Here is a 25,622-nt window from a genome sequence, read left to right on the forward strand (position 1 = left end):
GCTGAAGCGCGGTCCTGCCCGTGTCGGGTTTGTCACTGACTGACTACCAAGGGGAGACCCCCTCTGACATCTTCACCTACGGGACTTTGGCTGTTGGCTCTGCTGCTTGGTTCCCGCTGGAATAACCCCTCGCTTCTCACCGCACACACGCAACAGCCCTGCTGGCGCCACGCAAGCATCCCATCGAACCCCTGCACCATGCCGGGGCCATGGCGCTGGGCCCCCTTCCTCTGCATGAACCAAGAAAAGAGAAACCATGAACCTAAACCTGAGCATCTGGCCAGTAAGATGACGTGTGCCAGGGTAAAGGCCTTCCTCCTCGGCTGCATGGAGTTGATGGGAACCCCCACTACCCAGCACGCCTCCTGAGTCGGGCTCGGGCTCGGACTCATCATCTGCCTCCATCCCCACCGCTGCTGGGAGCCCCCTGAGGAAGAGGAGGGCAGGGGCCAGTTTTGAGCCGCTCTGTGCTGCACCCTCCCTGTGTGCCAGTGGATTTTGCTTTGCTGCTATCAAGGTCCCCATGTGACGCTGTGGCTCCCGCCTGCTCCCGACCCGGGCTTCCGCTTCCCAGCACCTCGGCTGGGGAACCATGATTTAAACCATTTGCAAAGTCCATTTTCCATGTGCCCCTGGGTGAGGAGGGAAGTGTTTGGATGGGTGAGTAAAGGCTATCTGTTTATTTTCCCTTCCCAGGAGCGTAGGCTGGCTCCTTCCCAGGAGAGCAAGTAGGTTTGCGCCCTGGCTCTGGGCAGCTGCCATGCTGAGAGGGATGCTCTCCCTCCTTCTTCCCTTCTCCCTTCGGAGCAGGGACTGGTGAAGCTGGGAGAAGAGAGGAGGAGAAAGACGACTGCTTCCCAGAACCGCATCGGCACAGCCGGGAGCTGGGGCTCTCCCAGCCATGCCATGGCGGTAGCATCACTCCCACACCCTCCTCCCCACCCGCCACCCAGCCTGGATCCTTTACCCCAGCCCCCAGCCCCACGGAGCACTCACCCCTGCCCCTCGCATGTGCCCCCTGGCACTCCCCTGCGCCTGACTCCCGGGCTGGGACGGGGACAGCCGAGCTGGCTGCCGGGTCGGGGCGCAAACCTCCATTGCCCACACGACTCCTTCCAGCAACGACGAGGAATGCAACTTTAGTAACAAAACTGCAGAATCTGATCGTGCTTCAAAGAAAACAAACAAGCCTTTAGCTGTCTTCTACTTTGAGCGCATGCCTTTTTATAGGAAAAGAAAACAACCTACTGTGTATTTCGTAACTTGATTTTGAGTATTTGCTGAAATGGATCTTTATGTAATAACTAGAAACATTCAACTGTTTAGGGCGGGAAGGGTCAGGGGATTTTGGGGGGTTGCTGTTTTTTGTTGCGTTTACATTTGGAGAGGGGTTGTGCCGCCACGATGCCCCTACCAGGAGTCCCATGGCTGCCAGCCCCCACCCCACGCTGCAGCGGCTCATCCCATCCCATCCCACAGCACCGGGTGGGCAAAGGCACCCACCTCCAGCAGCACCCACCTCCCCGGGGCACCTTCCTACACCCCATGGGTCTTCCTGCAGGGCAAACCCAGGTGGTGGCTCTTGGGGAGCCACCAGGACGTGGCTTTCAGGACAGAAGACATGGCCGGGAAGGGGAATTTTGGTCTCACCTCTTTGTCGTCAGGTAGAGGTCCAAGGGCGGGTTTTTTTCCGGCCATTCTGTTTCTTGTTCTCTTTTTTCTGACTGGAACCTCTTTGCTCATTGACGTGAGACTCCTGCAGTGCTGCTGCCCCAGGGGACTTCCTAGCTCCACTCTCTTCATCTGCATGGCGTTTAACTTCCTAGACGGTGCGTGTGTTGAAAAACAAAGAAATTAACAAAAAACTGCTTGTTTTGGACATAAGAAAAAAAAAAAAAAAGGAAAAAAAAAGGAAATGTTTTCTCCATGTAAATTCTGAGTGTGTATTTTGCCTTTTCTGTGGTTTTGAATGCTTTGCTCTCTGTTGAGGCAGGGACAGCTGCTGTATGAAACGCAGCTGCATCCTTGCAAGACTGCAAAAATATTTTCCCACTGGATGGAGGGGAAGAAATCCGAACTGCTGGGGCATGAACAGGCCCTAAGAGGTGTTTTGGTGTGTCCTGCTGCGCCGACGGTGCAATGGTTGCTGGCAATGTGTGTAGGAGACGCCTTTTTTTAGGCAAATCACTCAGGTGCTCCATGGGTGTAGTGGTGTGTCCCCGTGCCCTTGGTGGACCTGTGCTGTTTGACTGTGGAGCTGCATTGGCTTGCAAGAGATGCCCCCAAAGCAGGGTAATCCATGCAGGGAGAGGATTAGCTTTTAAGGTAGAGTTTGGGTGTTTTTACAGATCTGTTTTTCTTCCTGTAATCTTTTAGTGCTGGGTTTGTTTGGTTTTTTTTTTCATTTTTAAAGGAAGGACTCAGCTCTTTCACAGGTCTCTCTCTCCCTCTCCAGAGCTGGCCGTGAAGCCAGCCACAGTGAGTGTCTCACCCACCTCCTGATGCCCAGGCTCTCCGGGCGCCAGGAGTATTTTTGGCAATCAGTATGAAATGGATGAGGATAGAGGAGGTCATGGCAGGGCTCTGTGTGGGAGCTGTAGGGCAGATGCCTTTTCAGCCTGGTTTTGGAGCTCCTGATATCTGTGGACCTCAGGTGGGCTGTGAGGGTGAAGCTGCTCCAGCAGCTGCTACTAGAGAAAGGAACTAGGACAGGGGTTGTGGTGAGGTTTGCCAGGGATGATGGATGAGATACTGGTGTAGATACCATCTCCTTTCACTGAGAGCCCACTTTGGGCAGTTGCTGCTAAGGAGGAATGTCTTGGTTTCCAGGAAGGCTTTGAGGTGTCTTCTTGGAGGTAGTTTATCCTCCTCGAGTTTTTCCTACGATCATCTCTCCAGGGACAGGTTCCTCTGGAGGCAGCTGGATGTCCTTGCAACACCTAAAATGCTCCCAATCCTTTCCAAGGGAAGCAGAGTCGGGGGTTTCAACTCCTCCTAGTCTTCCAGTCAAGCTGAAGGCTGACCAAGGAAGACCCAACTTCCCAACCTGCCCACGCTGGCAGCATTAAGCACCTGCACTTTAGGGGTCTGTCCTGCCCGGTTTCTCTTCCCCACCTTGCCCTGCTTCTCCAGAGCAGGTTCCTGTATCCCCAGAGCATCTCTGAGCAAGCACTGATATACCACCACCCTTTCTTTCAGTAGCCATGGTGAACAGCTTCTGTCTCTGTCTTCCTTCACATTTTCTGATTTCTCCTAAGCTTGCAGGAAAACTAAAAGCACCCAGTCATCAACTGCCTCCATCCTTCTTTGGCTCACAGAGCCAGGGATGCTGCAGTTACATCTGTACTTTTAAGTTGTTGGCACCATCCCTGGCACATGCTAACTGTCATCACCCCAACAATCCCACCATGGTTCTGGGGATGACAAGGTCCAGGGCATGTTCCCAATAAGCAATATGGACAAGGCCACCTTGTTGAGATGGAGTTTACCACCTCGGACCTCCTGTCCCCATCGGCCTCGAGACTGGAGATCAGGCTGTGGCACATTTCATTCCCTAATACAGGCAGAGCCCAAGTCACGTGGTCGCCTGGCCGTCTGGGTCAAACCACACTCAGAAATCCTCCAAACTGATCATCTCTTCCACCTCTCACAGACCACAGGGGATATCCGAGTGGAAGCAATTGCTGTGGTGGTCTAAGGGTCCCAGCTCCACAGGTGGGCTTGGAAGTCACCTGTTTTCCCTTCCTGGCTGCCAGGGTCCAGCTGCAACATCATCATTTCTCAGGTCTTGCTGGTGTGTCCGCTCTGGAAGAAGAGGCCACACCTGGGCGTCTGCTCTTTGCTGCAGGAGTGGGCACTCTGCTCCTTACCCTGGCCAGGCACAGCCAGGAGAGCTATCTTTCCCACCCACCCCAAGTAAATGCCCCCTCTGCCAGGCACTGGACCCTTGTCTGACCCCAAACCTGCCTCCCCTCCATAAGCTGATGCCCTCATGGAGCCCCAGAGGTTGCAGCAGGTACCAGCAGCCATCTGGTCCCACTTTGAGCTCACGTTCTGCTCGGCAGCCCATGGTGCGATCACTGAGGAGGACCAGCAAACAACCATGCCGTGTTTGAGAGGGCAGCCACATCACAGCCCCGTGGACCAAGAGGTGTCTGTCAGCAGAAGATCCCATAACCATCTCCTCTGATCATCCCAGGAGCCGGGCTGACCATTCTTCCCCACCGCAGGACACATCTCATGGTGTGCACCACTCTCTTGATGTAACAACCATCCTCCTGCCAGCAGGATAGAGACCTTACCATTATCCATTTCGAAAGGTGCAGGTCCAAGCCCACCCATACCAGACAGGAAAACCCAGATGTGAACAGGCTGTGGAAACACCAGAGGAGGGGCTGGTGGCCCCTCCACCACCTGTCCTTGAAGGCCACCCACCGGCTCCCCATCCCTTGGCTGAATGTCCTTCCCGCCTGCAGGTCACTAGGGAGTGGGAGAGGAGGCCGTGGTGGGGGCTGTAGTGAGCGGCTTCTTCCTTCTTTGGGTTGTTGTCCCTTTTTTCTAACCGTTGCACAATTTTAGGGCTTTTGTAACATTTTTTGGACAAGCAGGGATAATATGTTAACAGTGGTTTAAGAAAAAAACGAGATAACTCTCTCATATATTATATATATAAAAAATTATATATACTTACAAGAAATCTCTATGGAAATATTTATTTAAGTTGATTGCAAAAAATATATTATAATTAAGAGCATACCAAGCTTTGTCACATAACAAAAAATGAGGCCCCGGGGAGGGGAAGCTGCCTGTCCCCTCGTGTCTGTCAGTCTGTATGGTTGCAGCTGAAGCCTTTCTCTTATCTTTTTGTAAGTGCACTCAAACTGTTGAGCAGTGTGACCGTGTTGGATTCAGTGGGAGCTTGACGGGGGCGGGGCGGTGGGGGGGGGAGGGATTGGTTTTGTTTCCTTTTCCTTTGTTTTTTTGGAACCTGTGGCTGTGAACAGAATGATCACTGCTCAAATCGGATGCTCTATTTGGGGAGGGCGGCGGGGGGACCGGGCGTGGGGTGGGTGCGGGAGGGAGGGCGAGTGTCAGTTTTATTCTTGGTGTTCAAGTGCAATAAATAGCTACCAACTTCTGAGCATGGAAACGGATGATTCTCTGTCACTGCAGTGACTCAGACCGTCTGCCACCGCCTTGTCCCTCCGTCACCGCACTCCTCTCCTCGAAAGCATCGAGGCTGGGACCAAGCCTTGGGCAGCAGCTGCAGGCAGCAGGCGCTGTGCCCCTGCCCGCGGGGTGCTGGTACCCTGGGCACCCCTGGCCGCCCGCACCCCTGGGGCTTTGGCAGAGCTTGTTGCCACCCGCAGACCTGGGTCACCCCAACCCGGCCCTTTTCCCGGGGACGGGGCTCCGGGGGCTACAGGTGCCTGGGAGACCCCACAAGCTGCCCGGGGCTGGCTGGGAGGTGGGGACCGAGCTGTCACCCTTGCCCACTGGGCAGCCAGGAGAGTTTTGGGGGAGCTGGTGCTGCAGGGTGCGGGGCGCAGCACCCCCAGCCCAGCCCAGGACGGGGTCTGGGGGGTCCCCCCGGGGCAGCTGCCCGGCTTTGCCCATGCAGACGGGCTGGTACCCTGCGGGGGCCGGGCTGTCCCTGCCCCGCACACGCCGGTCCCGCCGCGGGGCCCGGCCGGGCACGGGAGCCCCCCCGCCGCCTGCCATGCGCGGCGGGCCCAGCAGGTGTCAGCACCGGCCCGCCCCGCCGCCCCTTCCCCAGCCGGCCCCGCAGGGCGGGGGGCAGGGAGCCGGGCACCCCCCGCGCCCCGGCCGCCCCCCGCCAGCCCCGCCAGCCCAAGGGTCTCGCCCTGGGCTCCGCGGGGGAGCAGCGGGACACGCCGCAGCCCAAAGCGGCGGGGGGGGGTGTCCCTGCCGCGGGGACGGGGGGTGGGGGCGGTGTGGCATCCCCGGCCACGTTGCCGTGCAGGGTACGGCTGCCCCGGCGGCCGGCGTGCTGCCACCAGCCTCGGCGTGCACAGCCACACGTGGCCCAGGGGACATGTCCTCCGGCTATGGCATCACCCTGGCCCAGGGACATGTCCTGCGGCTGTGCCATCACCCCGGCACCTTTTGCACCAGGGGCTTCACTCCCACCGTGTCCCTGCGCAGCACCACGCTGATTGACGGCAGCTGCCAAGGGAGACCCCAGAGGATGCCGGGTTTACATGAGGATTTAGGGAATGTGGCGGGACCCCATGTGGGTAGGAAAAGGTCAGAGCCACGCCAGGACCGGACCAGCCTGGTCAGCCCAAAGCACCTCCCTCTCCACGGCGTGGGAAGGCACCAGGCTCTCCTGGTGGCTCTAGCACATTGTGGCCAGCAGCAACATCACGAAACACCCAAGTCCATCACCGGCTCCATCACACCACGCAGACCCCTGTGCGTGCCCCTGCTGGGGCCATCCCAGCCTGGGCTCCCCGGCCAGCACCAACAGCTATGGCTGAGCAACACCGTGACCTCCCGAGGCCTCCTGCTCAGTAAATAGTGTCAAGGTTAGAGCGAGGGATTCATTGGGGCCATAAATGTTTATGGCAGGCCCTCCCCACTCCCCAGCCACCACAGCCTGAACTTTCCATCAGCGATGCTTTTATGGTGGCCTCTAATGATTAACCCAGGGGCTAGCAGCTGAAGGTGCTTTGCAGTGCTGTCGTGCTGTCAGCCCCACATGCCTAGGGAAGTTGGGGCTGGGGGACCCCCATCTTCCCCGCAGGCTGCAGCCGTGGTGGGTTATGGTGAGAGGGACATGGAAAGCCACCAGTGGTCCTGCAGGGCAAGGAAGGACAGAGCTAGCTGGGGAGGGAGCTCAGCATCCCCAGGCATGGGGAGGCAGGCGGGCAGAAGGCCTACACCCTAGGAGTGGCAAAGGCAAAAATAAAATCTCCTCCACCATAGGAAAGGGTTCTTAAAGAAATTTGCAGCCTCACACCAGGATTCATCCTGGAGGCTCAGCCCATGGTGCTGGGCCCAAGGCAGCATGGCCCATAGGGTTAACAGCCCGGTGCACCAGGGCCACATGCACAAACCACACACAAACCATAATTTTTCTGTTTATCCTGGGTTTGTGGCTTTTACCTGACCAGGACTGAGGTTTGCAGGGCAAAGCCCAGGGGGTCTGTGCCCCTCCAACCCTGGAAGCCCCTCTAGATGTGCCCTTATTGCATGCTGAGGAACCCCCTGAATAACCCAGGAGAGGCTGTGTCACACACCACTTTTTAATGGCAAGCTGACAGCACACGGGAGAAGGCACACATGACATCAGGGTGATGGGAACTGGCAGCGTCAGGTCCAGACAGCCCCATCCAGAAGCTCACCGGCACCCCCCAGGCCAGCAGCATGGGCAGGAGGTGGATTCTCCCTGGGCTGAACTACCCCAAAATCACACGCAGGTGCTGAAACCCAGCCCTTTGCCTTTCCCTGGGAAAAGCAGCACTCAGTGCTAGGGACAGCCCTTGGCTCTCCCTCGGAGATGGACACAGGTCCTCCTTTGGCTCTGAGTCCAGCTGAGACCTGTCCCTGACCTCCTGCACACGTAGGGGACAGGTCACTCAGCCTCTTCCCTCCCTTCAGCTCACCCCAGCCCTGACAGGCACCAGTGGAGAAGAGCTGCCCTGACCCACTGATGTCCCTCAGGAATCTACAAGCTTGGAAAGGCCCAAGCTGGTTTGTTCATAAAGCTTTTTTGTTTTTCATCCCCTTCTAATCGTTTTTAGCTGCTCATTTTATTAGGTCAGATTTCTTTAATGGGGCACTGGTTTGTGCTGGTTTTGCTGGAGCACCTCTGTGTGAGCGGAGGGCCTGCACACACCATCCTTAGGGCATGGAGGATATTACAGTCCTTTCCCACACGTGTTTGTGGGTTACTGGAGTTAAATACACACGAGCAGAGAAGACCAATGCAGAGGACCTCCTCCTCTCCCCACCTCCTGCAGCCTGAACATCCCTGCTGTCCGAGCATCCCTGCGCAGGGAGGGCAGGGCTGGGGAGGAGGGTGGGAGTGAGGCAGCCCAGACGCTTCAACCAGACGCCATCACACAGCCGCACAGACTCACCACACAACTTGCCATACTGAACAGAAACACCTTGGGGGCAGTGGGACAGGCACCAGCTCCGTCCTGGTGGGGCCAGGGTGGTGGTGAGGAGGCTGGCAGGGTCGGCAGCTCCCAACTGCTCCCCAAAAGACCCCCCAAGCTGTCCTGAAGTGCAGCAGTGCAACCTGTGCAAACTGGGGGGTGTGGGGGGGGGGTAGTGTGTGTGAGCCCCCCATCAGCCTACAGGGTGCTCGGTCCTCTCACATCATGGACTCCTCCTCCTCCTCCTCCATCTCCCGGTCCACCTCGATGGCCGTGTTCTCGTAGCTGGTGATTCCCCCATATTTCCGCATGTGGACCATCAGCGGCTTGGGGGACTGGCTGCCGGCCAGGCTTGCCACGTACATGCCCGTTCGGTTCTCCTCCAGCGACGGGCCCCAGTCCATGGTGGGCCGGCTGGCTTGCTGGACTCGCTGCAAGGAGACAGGCAGAGCGAGCACAGGCACCCTGCACCAGCACCCCCATCCAGCAGCTCACCCACCCCTCCCAGGGGATGGTGTCCTCTGCCAGCCCTGAGGGACTGGAAGAGCCTCCGATAAGGATGGGATGGGGGCCAAAAGCTTGTCCTGAAGCTTTTTGGGAAAGTGGCTCTGGGTAAGTGCCCTGCTGTGTGCTGGGCAGGTGTTGTGGTCTGTGGGTGCTGGTCACAAGGGCTTGCAGGAGCTAGGGGCTATGGCAGGGCTGCAGCCCTGTGGTGTGGGGTTAGAGCCACCCAGACAAGGGGTCAGCCTCAGCCAAGGCAGTTCCTGGCCATGCCACTGTGCCCATGGCTGCACCAAGCCAGGCTGCAGCCAGTGGGTGCCCCAGCAGGCAAGTTGTTGCCTGGGGAGGGCAGCAAGCCCTGCTGCCTCTGCTTTTTGCAGCCTGGGGAGAGCAGCAAAGCCCAGCCGGGCTGGGAAGGCTGTGACCAGCCAGCGGCTTCATAACCTGCTCCTGGGCAAAGTCTTTCAGCAGAGGGATCCCACCTGTGCTGCCTGTGGCCGCCTGCATGTTCTGGCAGCTGCCTGCCTTGCTCTATCGCTGCTCCTGCAAAATGGGTGCAAAGTCCCATGTGCCTGCACCTGCCCCATGCTAGGGACAACGTCCTTCCCCACAGGGCCAGGCACAGCAAGCTTGGTTTGGAAGGGGCATGGGAAGCAGTGAGACTCGGTGCCTGCCTGGCATCGTGGGAAGGGGCACTGCTGGAAATGCCCTGGGACATGCCATCTCTCATACCCCATGGGCAGCAAGGAGGGGTGGAGGCACACACCTCCAGGAGAGAGGAAGCAGAAATTTCCAGATAATACAGGTTTTACAGGGTCTCGTTGTCACCCCTGCACATTTCTGGGGTGCTCCCCAGCAATGCTGGGCCCCAGCACCTCCTACCTCCCACAGCGTCCCTTCTTCTCGGAGCACAGCCACCACCATGCCCACGGGAATCATCAGGCAGGAGAAGACTCCCATGAGGATGCCCAAGACCTCAGCCCAGCCAGGGAAGCGGTAGCTGCCGTACTCAGAGGGCTGGTACTTGATGATGTTGTACACCAGCAGAGCCTGTGGGATGGCAAGAAACTGAAGTCAGCAGAGAGCCCTCTGAAGGTCTCATGCTCAAAAAAGACCTGGAGAAGATGGAGACCTCCCAGCAGAACCAGAATGGTCCTTGGGGCAGGAGGTGCCAGCAGAGTGACTTGTTGCAATGGGAAGTCACCAGGGATGCTGGCACCACTTGGCTTTCCAGCACCATCCAGCACCTCAAGCTGAGCAGTTACCATCATTGTTGCTGGGGACAGGACCATCCAGCAGGCTCTGAAGTAGGGCCCTGGTTTGAAGCCCAGCATCATGTGGATATCTCTGCAGAACCTCTTCATGCCTGAAGGAGGGAGAGGGAAAGGGACTCAAAACTGTGATCCCCCACCCAGGGCCAGATGCCTGTACCGGGCTGCTCTTCCCTGATCAAAAGTGGTGGTTTGCATCCTCTACAGCAAAGAGGTGTCCCCTCCCAGCTGGGAGATGCAGGAAGGGGGGCCCCAGCAGGTGCTGTCTGAGGGACCAGGTTTAGAACCCCAAGTATCTCAGGAGAGGTGAATACAGTGATGGCCAAGAAGAAACAAGTGGTGGGAGCAGAGGTGTTTCATGGTCATTCTAAGGCTGCTGGCTCCCTTACCTTTCCCTCTAAATCTGTCTCTTGATACAGAGAACCCACCCTTCCCCGTGCCCCTGTGGTGACAGACACCCTTACCATAGACACGTGTCACCACGAGGCAGGTAGTGATCACCACCACCATGAGACCAAAGCCAGCACTGTAGTCATCCAGTAGGACCAGCCAGTACATCCCACCCTGTGGAGGCAAAGCGCAGCGGCCAGCATCTCCATGGCCATTGTCCCAATAAACTCCCACCCCCATGTCCTCCTGCTTTTGGGGACACATCCCCTGAGGCCCTTTGTGGGCGCTGGGGAAGACAACAGTCAGGCACCTCAGGAGACATCACTTTCCTTCTGGGGCTGGTTGCAGGGACAGGAATAACGTAGTGTCGCTCCCCCTGGACCTCACATCCCCAGGAAGCCCAGGCTCATGGATCATCTCTCTTCCACCTTGTTAGCTGACGTGAATACATGTGTCTGCAAACTTGGCCCCTGCCCTAAGCTCTCCCTGAAGTGAGGTCCTAGTCAGTCCCCACAACGAATCCAGCCCCACAGCCTTACTTCTGTTGTGAGGATGAGCCCCATCAGGAAGAGGGCGATGCAGATGACAGCTGAGAATGAAGCTTTCTTTGGCCGAAGGTAGTAGGGAAATTCATCTGTCACTGCCGTAACGATGGTCTCCATGAAGGCAAACTGCATGCAGAAGAGAAGAGGGTCCCCTGAGCCCCCGGGCTGCCTGGCACAGCGGCTGGCTCAGTGGGCTCTGTCCTTACCTGGCTGTCCAGGCCCAAGGTTAACAGCATGAAGAAGAACAGGAAAGACCAGAACGGAGAAAGGGGGAGCATTGTCATGGCCTGGGGGTACACCACAAAAGCCAGGCCAGGACCTAGGGGAGGTAAAGGACAGCAGGGTGAAAAAGGGGTGACAGTGTGGGGCATGGACGGATGGAGGGGAGGAGAACCCAGCAGACTGACATCATGGCAGGGGCCTGCCAGGGCTCCTGCAAGATGGGCAGGAGGGGTCCTGCAGCAGAGGGTGGAGAGGTACAGGAGAACCAGCCTGCTCCTTGCTCAGACCTTTATTAGACATCGCTTGGCACACTCAACACTTGCACGACAGGAACTGGTCTCCCCGCTTCCCTCCCCCTGGTCAGCCGAGTGCACAGTTTCATCCTCACACTGACACCCTCAGATGCCTTCCATCCTGGAGGGGATGCACAGTGCACCCAGGCAGAGGGTGAAGGAGAAAGGGTGTCTGTTTGACCTCACCTGCTTTTGCCACCTGGTTAACAGGGACCCCAAGCTCCTGGGACATGTATCCCAAAACAGAGAAGATGGCAAACCCTGCCAGGATGCTGGTGATGGCATTGCCCAAGGTCACTATGAAGGTGTCCCTACAGAGGAGAAAGAGCATGCTGTGAACGTGCCTGCTCCTTCCCACCCCGCACCAGTGCACGGTGGCATTGCCAGCCCCAGGTGCCACAGTAACACGACCCAGTGCGATTCTCCTCCAGGGCTTCTCTTGGCATGTGCTTCCCAGGGTCAAAAGGAATATTTATCTAATGACATGGTCATTTTGTGGGGGGTTCCTCCCAAGCTTTCTTTCCCCTGTGGAGGGGATCAGCCCAGATGTCCAACAGCCAGACTCTGCTGGTGACCCACAATGGATGCTGGTGACATGCATAGCTCTAGCCTCAAATATCCCCAGCCTTGAGCACCTACAGCCCAAACCTTCTGATCCAGGTGCTGTGCCTCGATGCTTAGCAGAGTTTTCTACCACAGATCCTGCTGTCCTTCTCGAGCCTGTGTAAGCTGCCAGGTATCTGTAAGATGCTCGAGCAAGTGCTGGATGACCCTGTGCTGCACCATGTGCTTCTTCTGGCTTTAAACCCACCAGATGAGGGTTTCATGGCTCCCCCCAACCCACACTTTTTAGAAGACAGCAGCCGGCTCCCACCTGTAGATATTCTGATGGAAGGTGTTGTACGAGGCGAAGGTGAGGAGGCCCCCAAAGCCTACCCCAAGGGAGTAGAAAATCTGCAGGGCTGCCTCAATCCACACCTGGGGGAAAGAAACAGGTCTGAGGACAGCAGGGGGCTGGAAACCTCCTCCAAGGAAAAGGGAGTTGAAAATATGCTTCCCCAGCCATCCAAGCACGCAAAAGCCTACAGGGTCTTTGCCTTTCCCTGTTAACATGCTCACCACTCATAGTGGGTCGGCTGGCTAGCAGAAGGGTAACAAGAGCATTTTAGAGCCCAGCATGGCACTGAACGCCTTTGTAAAACTGGGTGCTCTCTGCTACAACACTGACGTCCCAAGAAAACTCCCTGCTCCACACACAGATTGCTTGAGAAAAACGGAACAGCCAAAACCATCATGGGCACCCACCAACACCCCCCAGCCCATCACAGGGGCTGGGATAATCCTGCCCACAGTCCTGGTACCCAGGGGAGGTGGTAAGCACACTGTTCCCTGCCTGGAGAGCCTGAAATGCAGGCAGAGGGCTGTACCAGGTGGGAGGAGTGGCATAGGCAAGGTGTGGAGCAAAGACAGATTGCTGGAAGGCAAACACTTTGGGTTTAGAAACAACCAAGAGAGAGGGCTTTAGGTTGAGGGTGGCTGGAAAAGGCACCTGGGTAAGTGAACTGCCTCTGTTGCATGCTGGAGGTGGCAGGAGAAGGTTCATTTTTGTGTCTTGAACAAACTACACAAGGCCCTGCTCACCTTGGAAGACAGCAAGTGATCAAACTGGGGTGTGAGGTAAAACTGGATCCCCTTCCAGGCCCCCTCCAGGGTCACGCCACGAATAAGCAGCATCACCAGGATGAGGTACGGGAAGGTGGCAGTGAAGTACACGACCTGTGGGAGGAGCAGAGCCAGCTGGGAGAGCCGGGAGCGAGAGCACAGCACCAGCATTCCCTCCCAGCCCTGTCCCCACAGTGGGACCCTGCACTGCCTGGTATCATGCTGCAGTGCTGGGGTCTTCGGGACGCAGGAGAGCCATCAGCCCTGCTGTGTCTGGGTGCACAAACCATCCCCAAAGTGGCCTGTGTCCAGCTAATGCTGTTTATGGGTCTCACTTTCCCAGATATGCAGAAAATTGCAGGCACTGGTGAGCATCACCCCCTCCAGAAGAGACTGTGCAGCCCTCACCTTGCCAGAGGATTTGACTCCCTTTAGGATACACAGATAGACGATAGTCCAAGAAAGGAGCAGGCACAGACACAAGTTCCAGCGGATTCTCCCGGGATCCCCGATCCCAGAGCTCCCTTGGATGTGCAGGACGTACCGGCTAGGGAGAAAGGAGAGTCACTAGTGAGAGGCCATGGACACCTCCCGCCTCCTTCCAGAGGCCCTCTCTGAACGTAGCAATGCTTCTGCTGCAAAAAACAACCTCGTCGAAAGTCCCAGCAATGAAAGAGCAACAAGGCACTGGCAGCTATTTGCTGGGGAAAGCGGAGCAACTGGTGTGATTTCACCACCATGCATTAAAGACCCCAGAGGGGATGGCCTGGCAGCTTGAGAGAAAATTCCCAGCTGGTCCAGGCATGGGATGCATTTCAGTCTAATATATCTCCAGGCCAGCAAAGCAGCGCTAGATCGTGGACACTTCCCACATCCCAGGGACATGATCCCAACGGATAAACTGAGATATCGCCAGCAGCTGCCCATGACAGCCCATCACTGCACCCACAATGCCAACCATGAGTGCCCACCATGCCATGAGATGTGCATCACAGACCCTCCACCCCTCATCCTATCCTCATGCTCTTCCCAGATGGATGCCAACCGGGTCAGGCTGACCTCTTTACCTCCAGTACTCCTCACTGGGGCTGACGGTATTGCTGATGTTGACAGGGAAGGTGGTGTTCCCTGTCTTGATGACGTGGTGGTCCAGGCACAGGTCGGTGTTCCACCAGTTGCCGCAGTGCTGCCAGGGCAAGTCGCTTGTGAGGGATGCAAAGAGGTAGAAGAGAACGTAAGCAATGATCATATTGTAGTAAATGGCCACGAGGGAGACGATGAGGATGGTGCCCATGCCAATGCCTGGAGGAGGGAGAGGGTAAAGGAGGAGTGAGCTATCTCTCTGGAGCAGAGCAAATCCAAAACCAGGGTCAGACACTGGATCTCAGCAGCCAAATATTTAACCAGTCAGAGGTTCACCTGCTGGGGGGACTCTCTTATTGCCATTACACCCTCCAGACATGCCTTCTCTGAATTGATGATCTATTGCATTGTACAGATGATTTTACTCCAACGTAATGTTGAGAATGAGAGTATTTTATTTGACTTTTTAAAAACTTTATTCTTACCTTCGTCTTTAACAGTTATTGCTTAGCTTTGTTGCAGTATTTTGTATACTAACTGGCTTAACAATTTTCATACAATTTCTAGAGCTTCAAAGACCTATCCATCTCATACATATCATGCAGCTACTAAAACAGCTAACCCAGAAGTCCAGCCTGCTCCACCTTCCTCCACGATTTAACCTTTGATTCTAACAAGAGCTTTGAGCATCATAGGATGCTGATGCTGGTCCATGTCCTCATTCAGCAGCTCTTCCAGAGGTCTTGCAAAAGCTCTGGACTTCACTCACGCACCTTTAAAGAGAGGGCTTATCTTCCAGACAGCGAGTGGCCCCAGGCTGGAGAACTGACCAAGTGACAGCTCCATGAAGAAGATGGGGATCCCACAGATGGCCAGCATGATGAAGTAAGGAACCAAGAAAGCTCCTGCAAGAAACAAGAAAAAAACCTAAAAATAACACAGAGCAAACACCTAAAGACCATCTATGACAGAGAATAATGTTCATTCAGCTTTCTGTGGCCCTGAAGGATCTAAGCCACAGTCTGGAAGACAGCAAGGGGTGGCAGTTCACTGCTAATGCAGGAGGAAAGGGTCTGTGATCCACCCAGTGCCCTGCTTCCCCCCTGCCCCCAACTCTCTTTTGTCCTTGAATCTTTCACAAATGTTGTGAAATTCTCCAGTTATTATTGCATTTGGCAAGCAATTACTCTGGGAGTAGTTGAACAAGCTGGGCAATTTGCACAACTACACTGGGGTCTTGCATTGCAAAAATCTTGCTCTGCTCCTTTGATACCTGGGAAGCATTTGGTGACCCCACTGAGTCCTGGAGGACACCAGCCCAAGAAGCTATTGGAAACCAAGAGAGATGGATGCTCAGGCAGTATCCAGCCCAGCATGGAGCTGGGGATGCCTCCAAGGCCATGAGTGCAGAGGTGATCTGGTGAGTCCCTTCCACACATGGGTACAGGTGGTTAAAACCCTATAGCAAGCATCGGGGGCAGCAGGAGGCTTCACCCCATAACAATGAACACTACTTCCCAGCCCCGAGAGGGGAAGACACATCTCTTCAGAGACATGTCCCACCAGCCCAGCTCAGTGAGGGGCAGATGTGGCCACTCCAAAGGATGCTCAGGTACCTCCTCCATTGGTGTAAGCCCTGTAGGGGAACCTCCAGACATTTCCAAGGCCCACGCAGTATCCGATGCAGGAAAGGAGGAAATCCAGTCGTCCCGTCCAGTTCCCTCTGTCTTCTGGGCACTCGGAGCCCAGGTCCCTGTCCTGGCTGCTGGGGCTCACCAGGAGCTCTGGTGTCACCGGCTGAGTAAGAGCAGGGGATGGGAGAGGGCAGGCGGGGATCAGGGGAAGAATGGAAACAAAGGATGAAGAGTGGGAGAGAGGAAAGGAGAACTGAAAGCTTGGGTGTGAATTTGTGACCCCAAGTCACAGCATTGACACTTGTCCCTTGAGGACACCCTGTCCCAGCAGCTCTCTGTGACCAGATCAGAGGACGTCTTGCTCTGCTGCTGAGCAAGGAAAAGGGATAAATGCAATCCCACATGGCCAGAGCTCCCCTGGGAAAGGCAGGATGGTCCCAGTTCATCTTGAGAGGCCAGGACCTGTCATCTTGCAACCCCAGTTTCCTAAGAAATCCTTTCAAAGGGTCATGATAAACTTCCCTCCTCTCCCACAGAGCATGGCTGTGAGGACAGCAGGGGAAGAACCACCCTCATCCTGTCCCGGAGCACAGCACCCCAGCCCCACGCGCCCCTGCCATGCTGGGCACTCGGCTGCCATTAAACGCTCTGTAGGTTTTCTGCACTTTTCCAACTGCCAAAAGCCTACGCTGTGGGGATTTAGTGACGCACTCCCGGCTGTCCCTGCTGAGAGAGCTCCTTCCAGCTTTCCTAATCTGCCCTGGATCAGTGAGGCTCAGGCAGCTATTCAGCAGGCAGGGAATTAACCCCTTCCCTTCCTGCCTGGCTGCCTCAGTGCTGCAAGAGGGAGGCACAGTCCCTGCAATGCATTTAGGTTGGTGTCATGCACCAGGAGGGAAGCTCCTTGGTGTTTCTGTGTCTGCTTACATCAGGTCTGCAGTGAGATCCTTAGTTTGTCTGAAATTGCCCAGTTTCCTGACCTTGGGAGAGTGGGGAAGGCATCCCTGCTGGCTCCCATCCCATCAGCAGTCACCAAAGCTGAAAGCCTCAGCTCAGCTTAGAACCCATTGCAGATATCCCTTCTGCAAGGCCAGGCAGCAAAAAAGGGGTGGGATGAGGATCCTGCCCCTGTGCCACTGCACATTGCCTGGGACTATATCGGGTTTGGCTGGCATTGAGGCACAGAGGCAGAAGGGTGCTGAGCTCCCTGCCAACAAGGCACCAGAGACCCATTTGGGAACCTTCCTTTCTTTTTGGGAACTCAAGAGGAAAAAAAAAAAAAGCAGCCACCTCTGTATCCCCGAGTTCATGGGTCACAGGGAACATGCCCATGGGTTGTGGCTGAGGGCGAGGGGCCTGGATTTGGAGGGATCATCCAGGAGTTGTGGGTCCCCCTGCATGAGTGCGTACAAGTGCTCAGAGCCTGCAGCAGACCTCCATCCCCCAGGAGGTGAGAGCTGGTGAGCAGAGCCCAGCGCTGCCCTGCTGCAGCTCCCAGGGAAAGCGGCAGCTATCTCCTCTCCTCCTCCTCTTCCTCAACTGCTGGACTGCGGGATGCTCTTGCTACCGGTTCCCATGGAGATGAGGAGCCATGCTGGCGATGGCTATAGGCTCCCACTTTTCACAGGGTGCACCCCACTCCTCCAGCCCCTGGCACCACATACGTGCTGCTCACAGCCTGAAGGCATGGTATATGGAAGTGAACCCGTCGTGCAAAACCCTCAAGGGACAGCCGGGGAAAACTTCCCAAAGCCAACCTGAAATGCACAGCCCAAGCAAAGGCTTTAACTAAAACTCACCATTAAAGCCTATCACTGCTGGATGCCACCATCACAAGGCAAGGGCCAGAAGAAAAAGCTTCAGAAACACAGGCTGGAAAGTCAAAATGTGACCCAAATATAATACTGTTGCTATAAAACTGTTGCTAACTGGCAGTTCTCCTACAGCTGTTTAACACAGCTCTCTGGCTCAGCAACTTCTCCAAACCATGGCCATGCCTGCTAACCCAGCACACACAGCGGGCATGACCCACAGCAGCCTGTGCTTGCAGGTGATGGACAGACTGCTCTGCAACATCCCTCCTGAAAGCTCCAGTGGCTAAAAGCTGTATTCACAAAGGTCCCTGCCAGGTGGGGACAGAAGCTCTGGAGCCATCACAGTTCAACCTTCCCCTCAAAATATGCTTCCTGGTCCATCATGCTGCCTGGAGCGCTCTTGCTTTCCAGGTTTGCACCACAGAAAAACAGTAGGCAGAGATGCTGGGAGATCATTAAATCCTCTCGCCTAATTCCTGCACCTCTGCCTAATTCTAAACAGCTGCAAGAGGGCAGCAGTGGAGCCACATGACCTGATTAAATGCAGGTGCCCACCCATCAGATGTAGCATGGAAATCAACAAAGAAACCAGAAAAAGAACAGAAAGGAACTATCTGACCTTTTCCAAACTGTACATGGCCCCGTCCCCATCTCAGTCACCCTTTTCAAAGGCCACGGGATGTAGTTTGTCATCTATGTCTCAGTGATGACTGCTCCCCTTATTAATATCTTCAGCTGGAGCTCTGCAGTTTAAATCTGGGACCCCAGAGCTGAAAGCAGAGACTGCTCAGGAGTTGGGTAGACCCTGCAGTTGGTGACATTGTGGTCTCTGTTGGGTAGCTTGGGGAGGCACGGGCCAGGGATGCTGCTGGAAAACACACATGGAGGCTGCTCCCTGACTGTGATGGCCAAAAATGCCCCCAACAAAGCCTTTTCACAGAAATCAAAGAAAACCCGGCCTGTTTGCCTGACTTAAAAGGAATTGGAAAATGCACTATTTAAGGATTCCAGCCCATCTTTGCCCCAAATAGCTGAGAGATCCACACCTCTCTACTTCTGGCTGCTGTAAATCTCACACACCACCTTGATTTCAGCTGGGTTTTTTTAGGATTAATGCTCCCTTTCAGCCTTTGTTATAACAGGAATTTTCTTTTTCAGCAGCAGCTGAAGTGCTCTAGTGCTACAATATTGCTCTAGTGCTTTCCACTGTTAACTGCCGTCTTTCAAACCGGGTTCCCATCTCGCAGTTATAAACAGACGGGGTCTAACAGCTCCCTTGGCAACCACGTCCTCTTTGAACACAGCATCACTTTCCATTATTCACCAGAAGATGCTCCCAAATAAGTCAGCAAAGCAAAGGTCACCGAGAAGAAAAAGCACTTTAGTCTCTGCCAAGATAAGAGCTGGCTTCCATAAGGAAATTGCCCTATGCTAATTATTTTCTGTAAAAAACAATTTATGTAAACCAGTGCAAAACTCAGCTGTACCCATGAAAAAAACAGCCTGATTAAAGTTAGTTTTTCATATTTTGTCTCCATTCAAACTGGCACTGTGGGTTTATTTTGTCAGTGTTTTGTGCATGGACCACAGCCTTTCATTGGGAGAAATGCCACCCGACGCCAGATTTGTCCCCTGCAGATCCCAGCTGTGTGCGAGCACAGTGCGTCTGTAAAGTGTGAATCACTTCAGATTAGTCTGAATTGCTTGTTAATCTCTTCGAGAAAAAAAACCAGCATAAAAAATAATTCCAATGTAATATCGCTTAGAAAGTGAAGTAAATGGAGCATCTCTGTGGTGCGGAATTGCCCATTAAAGGGCTGTGCTAACTGGTTTCCCCCAGCCCGGGGTCACAGCACATGCCAGGAGAGGGAGCAAGATGCTGGAGTGTGGGGGGGCTAGAGATTGCTGAGGCTGAAGCAAACTCATTACAGCAATGTCCAAAGCACAGGGAATATGCACAGCTGCAGATGCTTATGGTCTTTCATCCCAAAACCCTGGGGAAGGAGCGGGGACGGCTCGAGGCAGTTTGTGGCAGGCAGGGGGGTGCAGTGGCTCAGGCGGGAGGATGCTGCTTGGCAGCCTGGCCAGGTTACAGGGGGGGGCAGCCCAGATCCAGGTTCCCACCGCATGGCTTCAGTCCATTCCTACCAAATAACCCCTAAAGCAAATAATCAAACAAATATAAAACATCCGCTCGGCTCTTCTGGAAATACTATTTTGCAAAAGCCAACCTGAAATCCTTAGAAGCCTGAGAAAGATCTCCTCTATTAAAGAGGAATTTCCATATGTCTAAAACATGTCTGGGGAGAAGGCTTAAAACTCCCAGCTCACCAGTGGGAAGCGGATCACAATGAGAGGGAGAGGAGGCTGTCGGGGTCCCAGGGCATGCGCTGCAACTGGGGATGTGCACACTCCTCCATCGGCCACAGCCAGCTCCAGGCAAGCCCAATGCCAGCATTGGACATGGTGGTCCCAAGGTGCAGGGTGGCTGCGAGCACCAGGTTCTCTGTCTGGAGCTCAGCAAGAGTATTTCTGGGTAATGATGGACAGCAGGGCCCTGAGCAGCACTGGGAATGGGGAAAATAACTCCAGAGACATCTGCTTTCCATTCCAGCTGATCACTGTGGGACTAAATGAATTCCTGAGTAAATGTTAAACAGGATCACCAGCAGCAGAGAAATTCAAGTATCTCAGAAAGCCTTTGGAAGGGACAAAGACAACTTTTAATGGATCTCGCAGTCACAAAGTAATCTGAAAAAGCAATTTTTAGGAAAGGGGAGGAGAGGGAAGAGCCAGGCGATGCCTCCAAGCAACAGTGGAGAAAGGTAGGCAGCCCTGAGGTTGCCAGGGCTGTCAGATAGCTGCTGGCTTTCACCAAGCCACTGCTGGCTTTTTCACATCGTGTCCCAATATCCTAGGAATTTCCTGGCAGAGATGAAACTTCCCTGGGTTTTTGTTCATCTGAAGCTGGCACAGGCTGGAGTCACCCTGGCACAATCCGGCAGAGGGCAGAGCCGGAGGGGCTCGCGGCCCTGGGTCGCCACCTGGGATGCTCAGGGAAGGGCTGACACACCAGCAGCAGCTACGAATCCCCAGGAGGGAGCTGTGGATGCCAGCCTCTGCCACCCTGCTCTGTCATGTCCCCACATGGGGTGGGCACAAGAAGGAGTTTGGTCCCCAACGTGGGGGCAGACAGGGACTCAGAGAGCCTGGTAAGAGCAAAGTGGCAGTGGAGGGGAGCATAGGACAGGAAAGCCTGAGGGATGGGTGTAAAAAGGGTTTCCAGCAGGATATAAAAAGTGATAGTAGCTCTGCCCTGAAGCCAGGGTTCAGGGTCCAGCACCACCGAGACCCTTTTAAATCCTATGGAGGAGAAGGAGGAGGCGGCAATGTGAGCTGCAGGTGGGAAAGGCACTGTCCAGCTCCCTGTGCTCATCCTGCTGGGGGGGAACCCCTCATCACCACCCGCACTCCGAGAGCAGGCAGTCCCCTGGGCTGGTGGGAGCAGCATCCCCGGGGTGCCACGCTGTAGGGAGCAGCATCCCCGGGGTGCCACGCTGTAGGGAGCCGGCTCTACCCCCGGGTTCCCACCCACAGCTGCCCAGCCAGACACAACATGAATCATCAGCGGCAGCACCTGCTCCTGGCAGGGGAGGGCTGGGAGAGAGCACCCAGCCAGCTGGAGCAGGCAGCAGGCAGCTCTGCCCGCAGCACAGGGCCTCCCTGGTCCACTGATAGCAGCGAGGCAGGAGCAGTGCTCACAAAATGCCCCCCATACCTCTCCCCATGATCCTGCTTTGGCCCCACACGCTCACGCTATCCCCGTTTACAATCCCTGCCACGGAAAAGTCTGTCGGCTGCACACGGAGGCTCCCTGGGCAGAGGATGGCAAGGTGATGGGCATCCCTTGCCCCTGCTCCCTGGCTCCCAGCCCTGGGGTCACCCCCACTCCCCGGCTCTCACCTCCCGGAGATGCTGCTGCCGAATCTTCTTCATCCCAGAATCCTGTTGCTATGCGCTCTCTGCTCCGACACTTTTTTCCTCTCGCTTTCTCTGGCGTGAGGGAGGGAGAAGGGGGAGCGGGCGAAGCGATAACAGGCAAGGAGGGGTGCCACTTTCCTGCCGGCTGGGCTGGCGGGGCGGAGGGAGGCAGGGGGGACGGGAGGAGCGAGGCTGGAGGAAAGGTTTGCCTGGAGTTGAGGATGGCTGCGTGCTGAGCAGGGAGGGAGGAGGGGACAGCTCTAGGCAGGCTGGAGAAGGGCTGTCTGATAAATGCGCCCCTGCTGAGGAGGGGTCCCGGACTTCAGCCCCCTGCCAGGAAAGTCTGCTACTTTACTCATGCCATGAATGTGTCAGGTCTCCCTAGGGATGGGCCTGGCCTTGCAGGCACCCTGCACAGGGCACCTTGGGGGTCCTATGTGCCTGGTGGCAGCAGCACAAGTGCAGACACCAAAAACTCCCAGCATCTTTCTGAGCAGCTCTGAGCTGATTTTCCTATGGCAGGACACGGTTGGAGCCTCAGCAGGTCAGAACTGGCTTTTCCTCAAGCTATCTGAGCCCAGTCCTTAGCCCAGGGGAGTGTGATGCTCAACAGCCATCGGTCCCTTTGGGTAGGACCAGCATATCCCACCATTCTGGGGGCAAGAGCAATCCTCGGGCAGGCTCCAGGGTAAGCAGCTGAGTCCAGCATATCATGGGCCCAATGCTGGAGCACAGGTCACATCTCCAGGGTTCAGACATCCCTGTTGGGTCAGCAGTGGGATCCTACAGCCCTAAAGCCCAGGGAGATGTGAGCTTTTCCCCATCATGCTCAGTCAAATCCCCAGTGAGATGGCAGAGAGATGATCTGTGGCTTCTCTCACTTTCATGGCTGGAAATGTCTCATGCCAGGCTGCAGAAGGGGACAACCCCATATGCCCTAGGGCCAGTGTGGTACCAGCAGAGCTGTTGTCTGTGTGAGGACCCACAGGAAGACCTCTTTCCCTTGATAATATTCTCTTGTCCTTCACTTTCTCCCTGGACTGTGCCCAGTCCATCAGGGTGTGTGCATCCCTTTTCCTTGCAAATGCTCTGTGGTGCCTCAGCCTGCCCCAGACCTGTCCCCAGCTGCTTTGCTCAGGGTTAAGACTGAGCAGGCAGCACTGGGGATGTGGAGGACGATAACTGGGAACTGAGAGGACCCAGTCTGTCCAATGTAAGAGCAAATCTCCCTGATATCTAATGGCAGTTGTGCTCCTACAGCTCTCCAAGCACTTCTGAAATTTTTTCCCAAAAGGAAACAGATCCTGAGCATAAAGACACATCTCTGCAGAATCCAACACAATGAAGTGGCTTAGAGTTTGCACAGCGGGTCTTTTAAAGCTAACATTTACCCAGATTTCCCAGCAGGAAAGGAGGAAGGAGCAAACTACATAACCCAACAAACATATTTTTTCACACACTCACAGCTTCCTCAAAAAAAAAAAAAAAAAAGGTCTTTGGGAAGTTACCCACGCAGGTTTTACCTGCCTTGGACTTATACATCGCTTCTTCCTTTCCCAGGATGCTGGCAGGGAACGCTCAGCCTGGAGTTGGCCAGGCTGGCAACCAGGGGCCACATCGGGCACTGTCCCTGCTTCACCCTTGCTGCTCAGGGCAGGGATGCTTTGTTTGCTTTGTGCCTGTATGATCTGTATCAGCCCTTTGGCTTTTTCCCTCGGGTTCCACCTAAAGAGAAGTCTCCCACAGACACCTCCGCAACGTGGGAGGGGAGAGGCTGGTGCCACCTTTTCACAGCTGCCCCCGCCCCATGTTGCCAGCATGGTCTGAGCCCTGCACAAACCACCCACCCTTCCCTGGGTAGACTTTGAGCCCCTATCTTCCTGCCTCCAGGGCAGTATTTACCAGCAGAGACATCCAGGGCTGGTGCTGCCCTGAAATGTCTGTGTTGATACCACTGCTGGTGAGATGCTCTGTATCTGGAGCTCTCTTTTCTGATTCAGCTGGTGCTGCTCTGGTTAGCACCATCAGCTCTTCAGTCATTGCCTGGGACCACCAGGGAGCAGGCATTCCACCCTGGCTATCTGGGATGCTCCAGTTTTCACTGTAGAGCTGGCTTGAGTCTTGCACTGCCCTGGAGCCGGCAAAAGACCCACTTCATGGAACAGCATCCCCAGAGGCAGTAAGAGCCAGAAGGATGTTTCCGTGAGGAGCAGTGCAGTCCAGGGACCCAGGAGAGCTCAGGCAGAGAACAGTGGTGTTGCACAGGTGTGCCCATGCCCTGATCCCCAAGGGCCTGGCACTAGGGAGCACACATCGGGCTTGCAAGCACTTTCTAGCAAGTTTTACCTTCTTCTACCACATGCCTAAGGCACCCCCGGGACATCAAGTAAACCTTTCCATTCCGTGGGCTGAAGCATGGGCACAGATTGGTGGTAGGGCTGCAGAAAAGCAAACATGCGTCTCTCCATCCTGATGCAGTGCCTGACATGCACTGGCATTGCCCATGCTGCCTGCCATCGGTGGGAAAAGGGAGGGTAGCACACAGGCTGGGGAAACACCCTTGCCCACCCTGCTCAGGGCATCCCACCTGCATTCTGGTGGTAGGCACCCGGGAAGAGGTGAGAAGGTGGCTGGCAGCAGGATGGGACCATGCCCAGATCCGCTCCGTGAGACACGAGGAAGGCGACACAGCAGCGGTGCTCTGGTTAGTCACTGCTGGGAAGTGTGCCATGCCGGAGGCTGCTGGCAGGCCGGCGGCGCTTTTGGCCACCTGGTGCGTGTGTGGCCTTATTTTGATGATGATTTCAAGATTTCTCTGAGGAGGGGTGCAGCTGGGCAGCAGGAGCTGGTGGGAAGCAGAGAGGAAGGAACAGGAAGAAACTGTGGCATCTTGCTGGGGACAGTCCCCAGGGTCCCCTGGCCATGGGGCCACACTGTGCCCATAAGGACCAGGCTCCATCTGGGGCCATGCAACTTGGGAGGCAGCTGTTTCAGGTGCTAAAACTGAGTGCCTGTCACCTGCCGGGGTTGCAACCATCAAGGTGACACATGTCCAGGAGGTTTGGACCAAAGAACCCAAAGCTGGTGGGGACATGGGGTCCACCAGCCCCTTTCCTGGCACGGGGGGGACCGGCAGGCTTGCCCATCCCTGTTCAAATGGTGGCCGGAAGGAGGCAGGGAGGACATGGGAGCAGGGATGCAGCAGATGCATTTCGTCACCCATCCAAGGGGTGTGTGTGTGTTGGGGGAAGGGGTGGCTGGGTGTGTGGGCCCGTTTATTGCCTCTTCCCGCCAGCGCCGGCTCCCTGTGCACACACAGGCGGCAGGGACCCAAGGGCACAGCCCATGGCTCGCTGGACTTTTACCCTGCTGTGCAAACAGGCAGGCACCAGATTAGGGTATCAGTTGGAATTTCATCCTGTCAACGGCACCCGCAGCTTCTCTGGGTGGGTGGCGGAGCATCTTCCCTCTGGCCTAGCCCCTCCCCCACCCACAGGTGCCCCAGCGCAGTAGGGGAATTGGGGAGACGCACGTCTCATACCCTCCCAGGACTCCGTCCCATTCCAGGCTTCCCCCTTGCAGGTGACGGTGTTGCCCAAGGCTGGGCTGCCACCACCCCATCCCCTGCCAGGGCAGGATCCCACCAACCAGCCCCACGTGGCAATGACAAAACTGGCTGTCAAAGGCAGGCAAAGCCTGGTGAGGGAGGAGGATGTGTGTGGAGGAGCCAGCCCCCAGTGTGGGGACCACGCTGGAGTCTTCGCACAGAAGTGGCCCCAGTTTCCCCAGTCCAGCCCAGCCCTTTGGGCAGGTGGTCCATCCAGTCCCACCCCTTTTCCCACACGGCACCAGCCCTGTTGCATTTGCCTCCCCCTGTTTGAGCTCCTGACGCCCCATTTCTCCTGGCAGGGGTGCAGGGAGGTGGTGGCCCCATGCCACGGGCAGCCCAACATGCCGTGCCGGTGAGTGTGGGGTCATCAGGGTACAGCTGCAAGGACAGGAAAAAACCCTTTGCTCTGTCCCTCTCTCTGCAATGCCACCTCATCCTGCCACTGCTCCTCCATCTCCTCCACCCATGAGGACTTTATCCTGCATCAGGT

The 25,622-nt window shown here is 55.8% G+C and overlaps 2 protein-coding genes across 5 annotated transcripts in view; one reads left to right on the forward strand and one right to left on the reverse strand.

Moving 5' to 3' along the window:
• Positions 1-5,149, forward strand: part of CAMK2A (calcium/calmodulin dependent protein kinase II alpha) — a 36,865-nt gene extending 31,716 nt beyond the window's left edge. For all 4 annotated transcript variants that reach the window (XM_056350525.1, XM_056350527.1, XM_056350528.1 and 1 more), the window contains one exon: positions 2-5,149. Coding sequence is in view for 2 of the 4 variants with exons in the window: in XM_056350527.1 (XP_056206502.1) it covers positions 2-5 (4 nt within the window). In the remaining 2 variants the exon portion in view is untranslated. The remainder of the gene's footprint in view (position 1) is intronic.
• Positions 5,150-7,144: 1,995 nt separating this feature from the next.
• SLC6A7 (solute carrier family 6 member 7) lies at positions 7,145-21,696 on the reverse strand. The gene is given in 14 exon segments (XM_056350570.1): positions 7,145-8,557; positions 9,510-9,677; positions 9,893-9,993; positions 10,363-10,462; positions 10,828-11,000; positions 11,003-11,152; positions 11,535-11,659; positions 12,223-12,326; positions 12,990-13,124; positions 13,419-13,557; positions 14,078-14,312; positions 14,867-14,998; positions 15,710-15,890; positions 21,505-21,696. Coding segments are annotated over 14 exon segments (1,989 nt in total). The 5' UTR covers positions 21,538-21,696; the 3' UTR covers positions 7,145-8,344.
• Between the last annotated feature and the right edge of the window lie 3,926 nt (positions 21,697-25,622).

Source organism: Falco biarmicus, chromosome 8 (genome assembly GCF_023638135.1).
Source record: "Falco biarmicus isolate bFalBia1 chromosome 8, bFalBia1.pri, whole genome shotgun sequence".
In the NCBI taxonomy this organism is placed as follows: domain Eukaryota; kingdom Metazoa; phylum Chordata; class Aves; order Falconiformes; family Falconidae; genus Falco; species Falco biarmicus.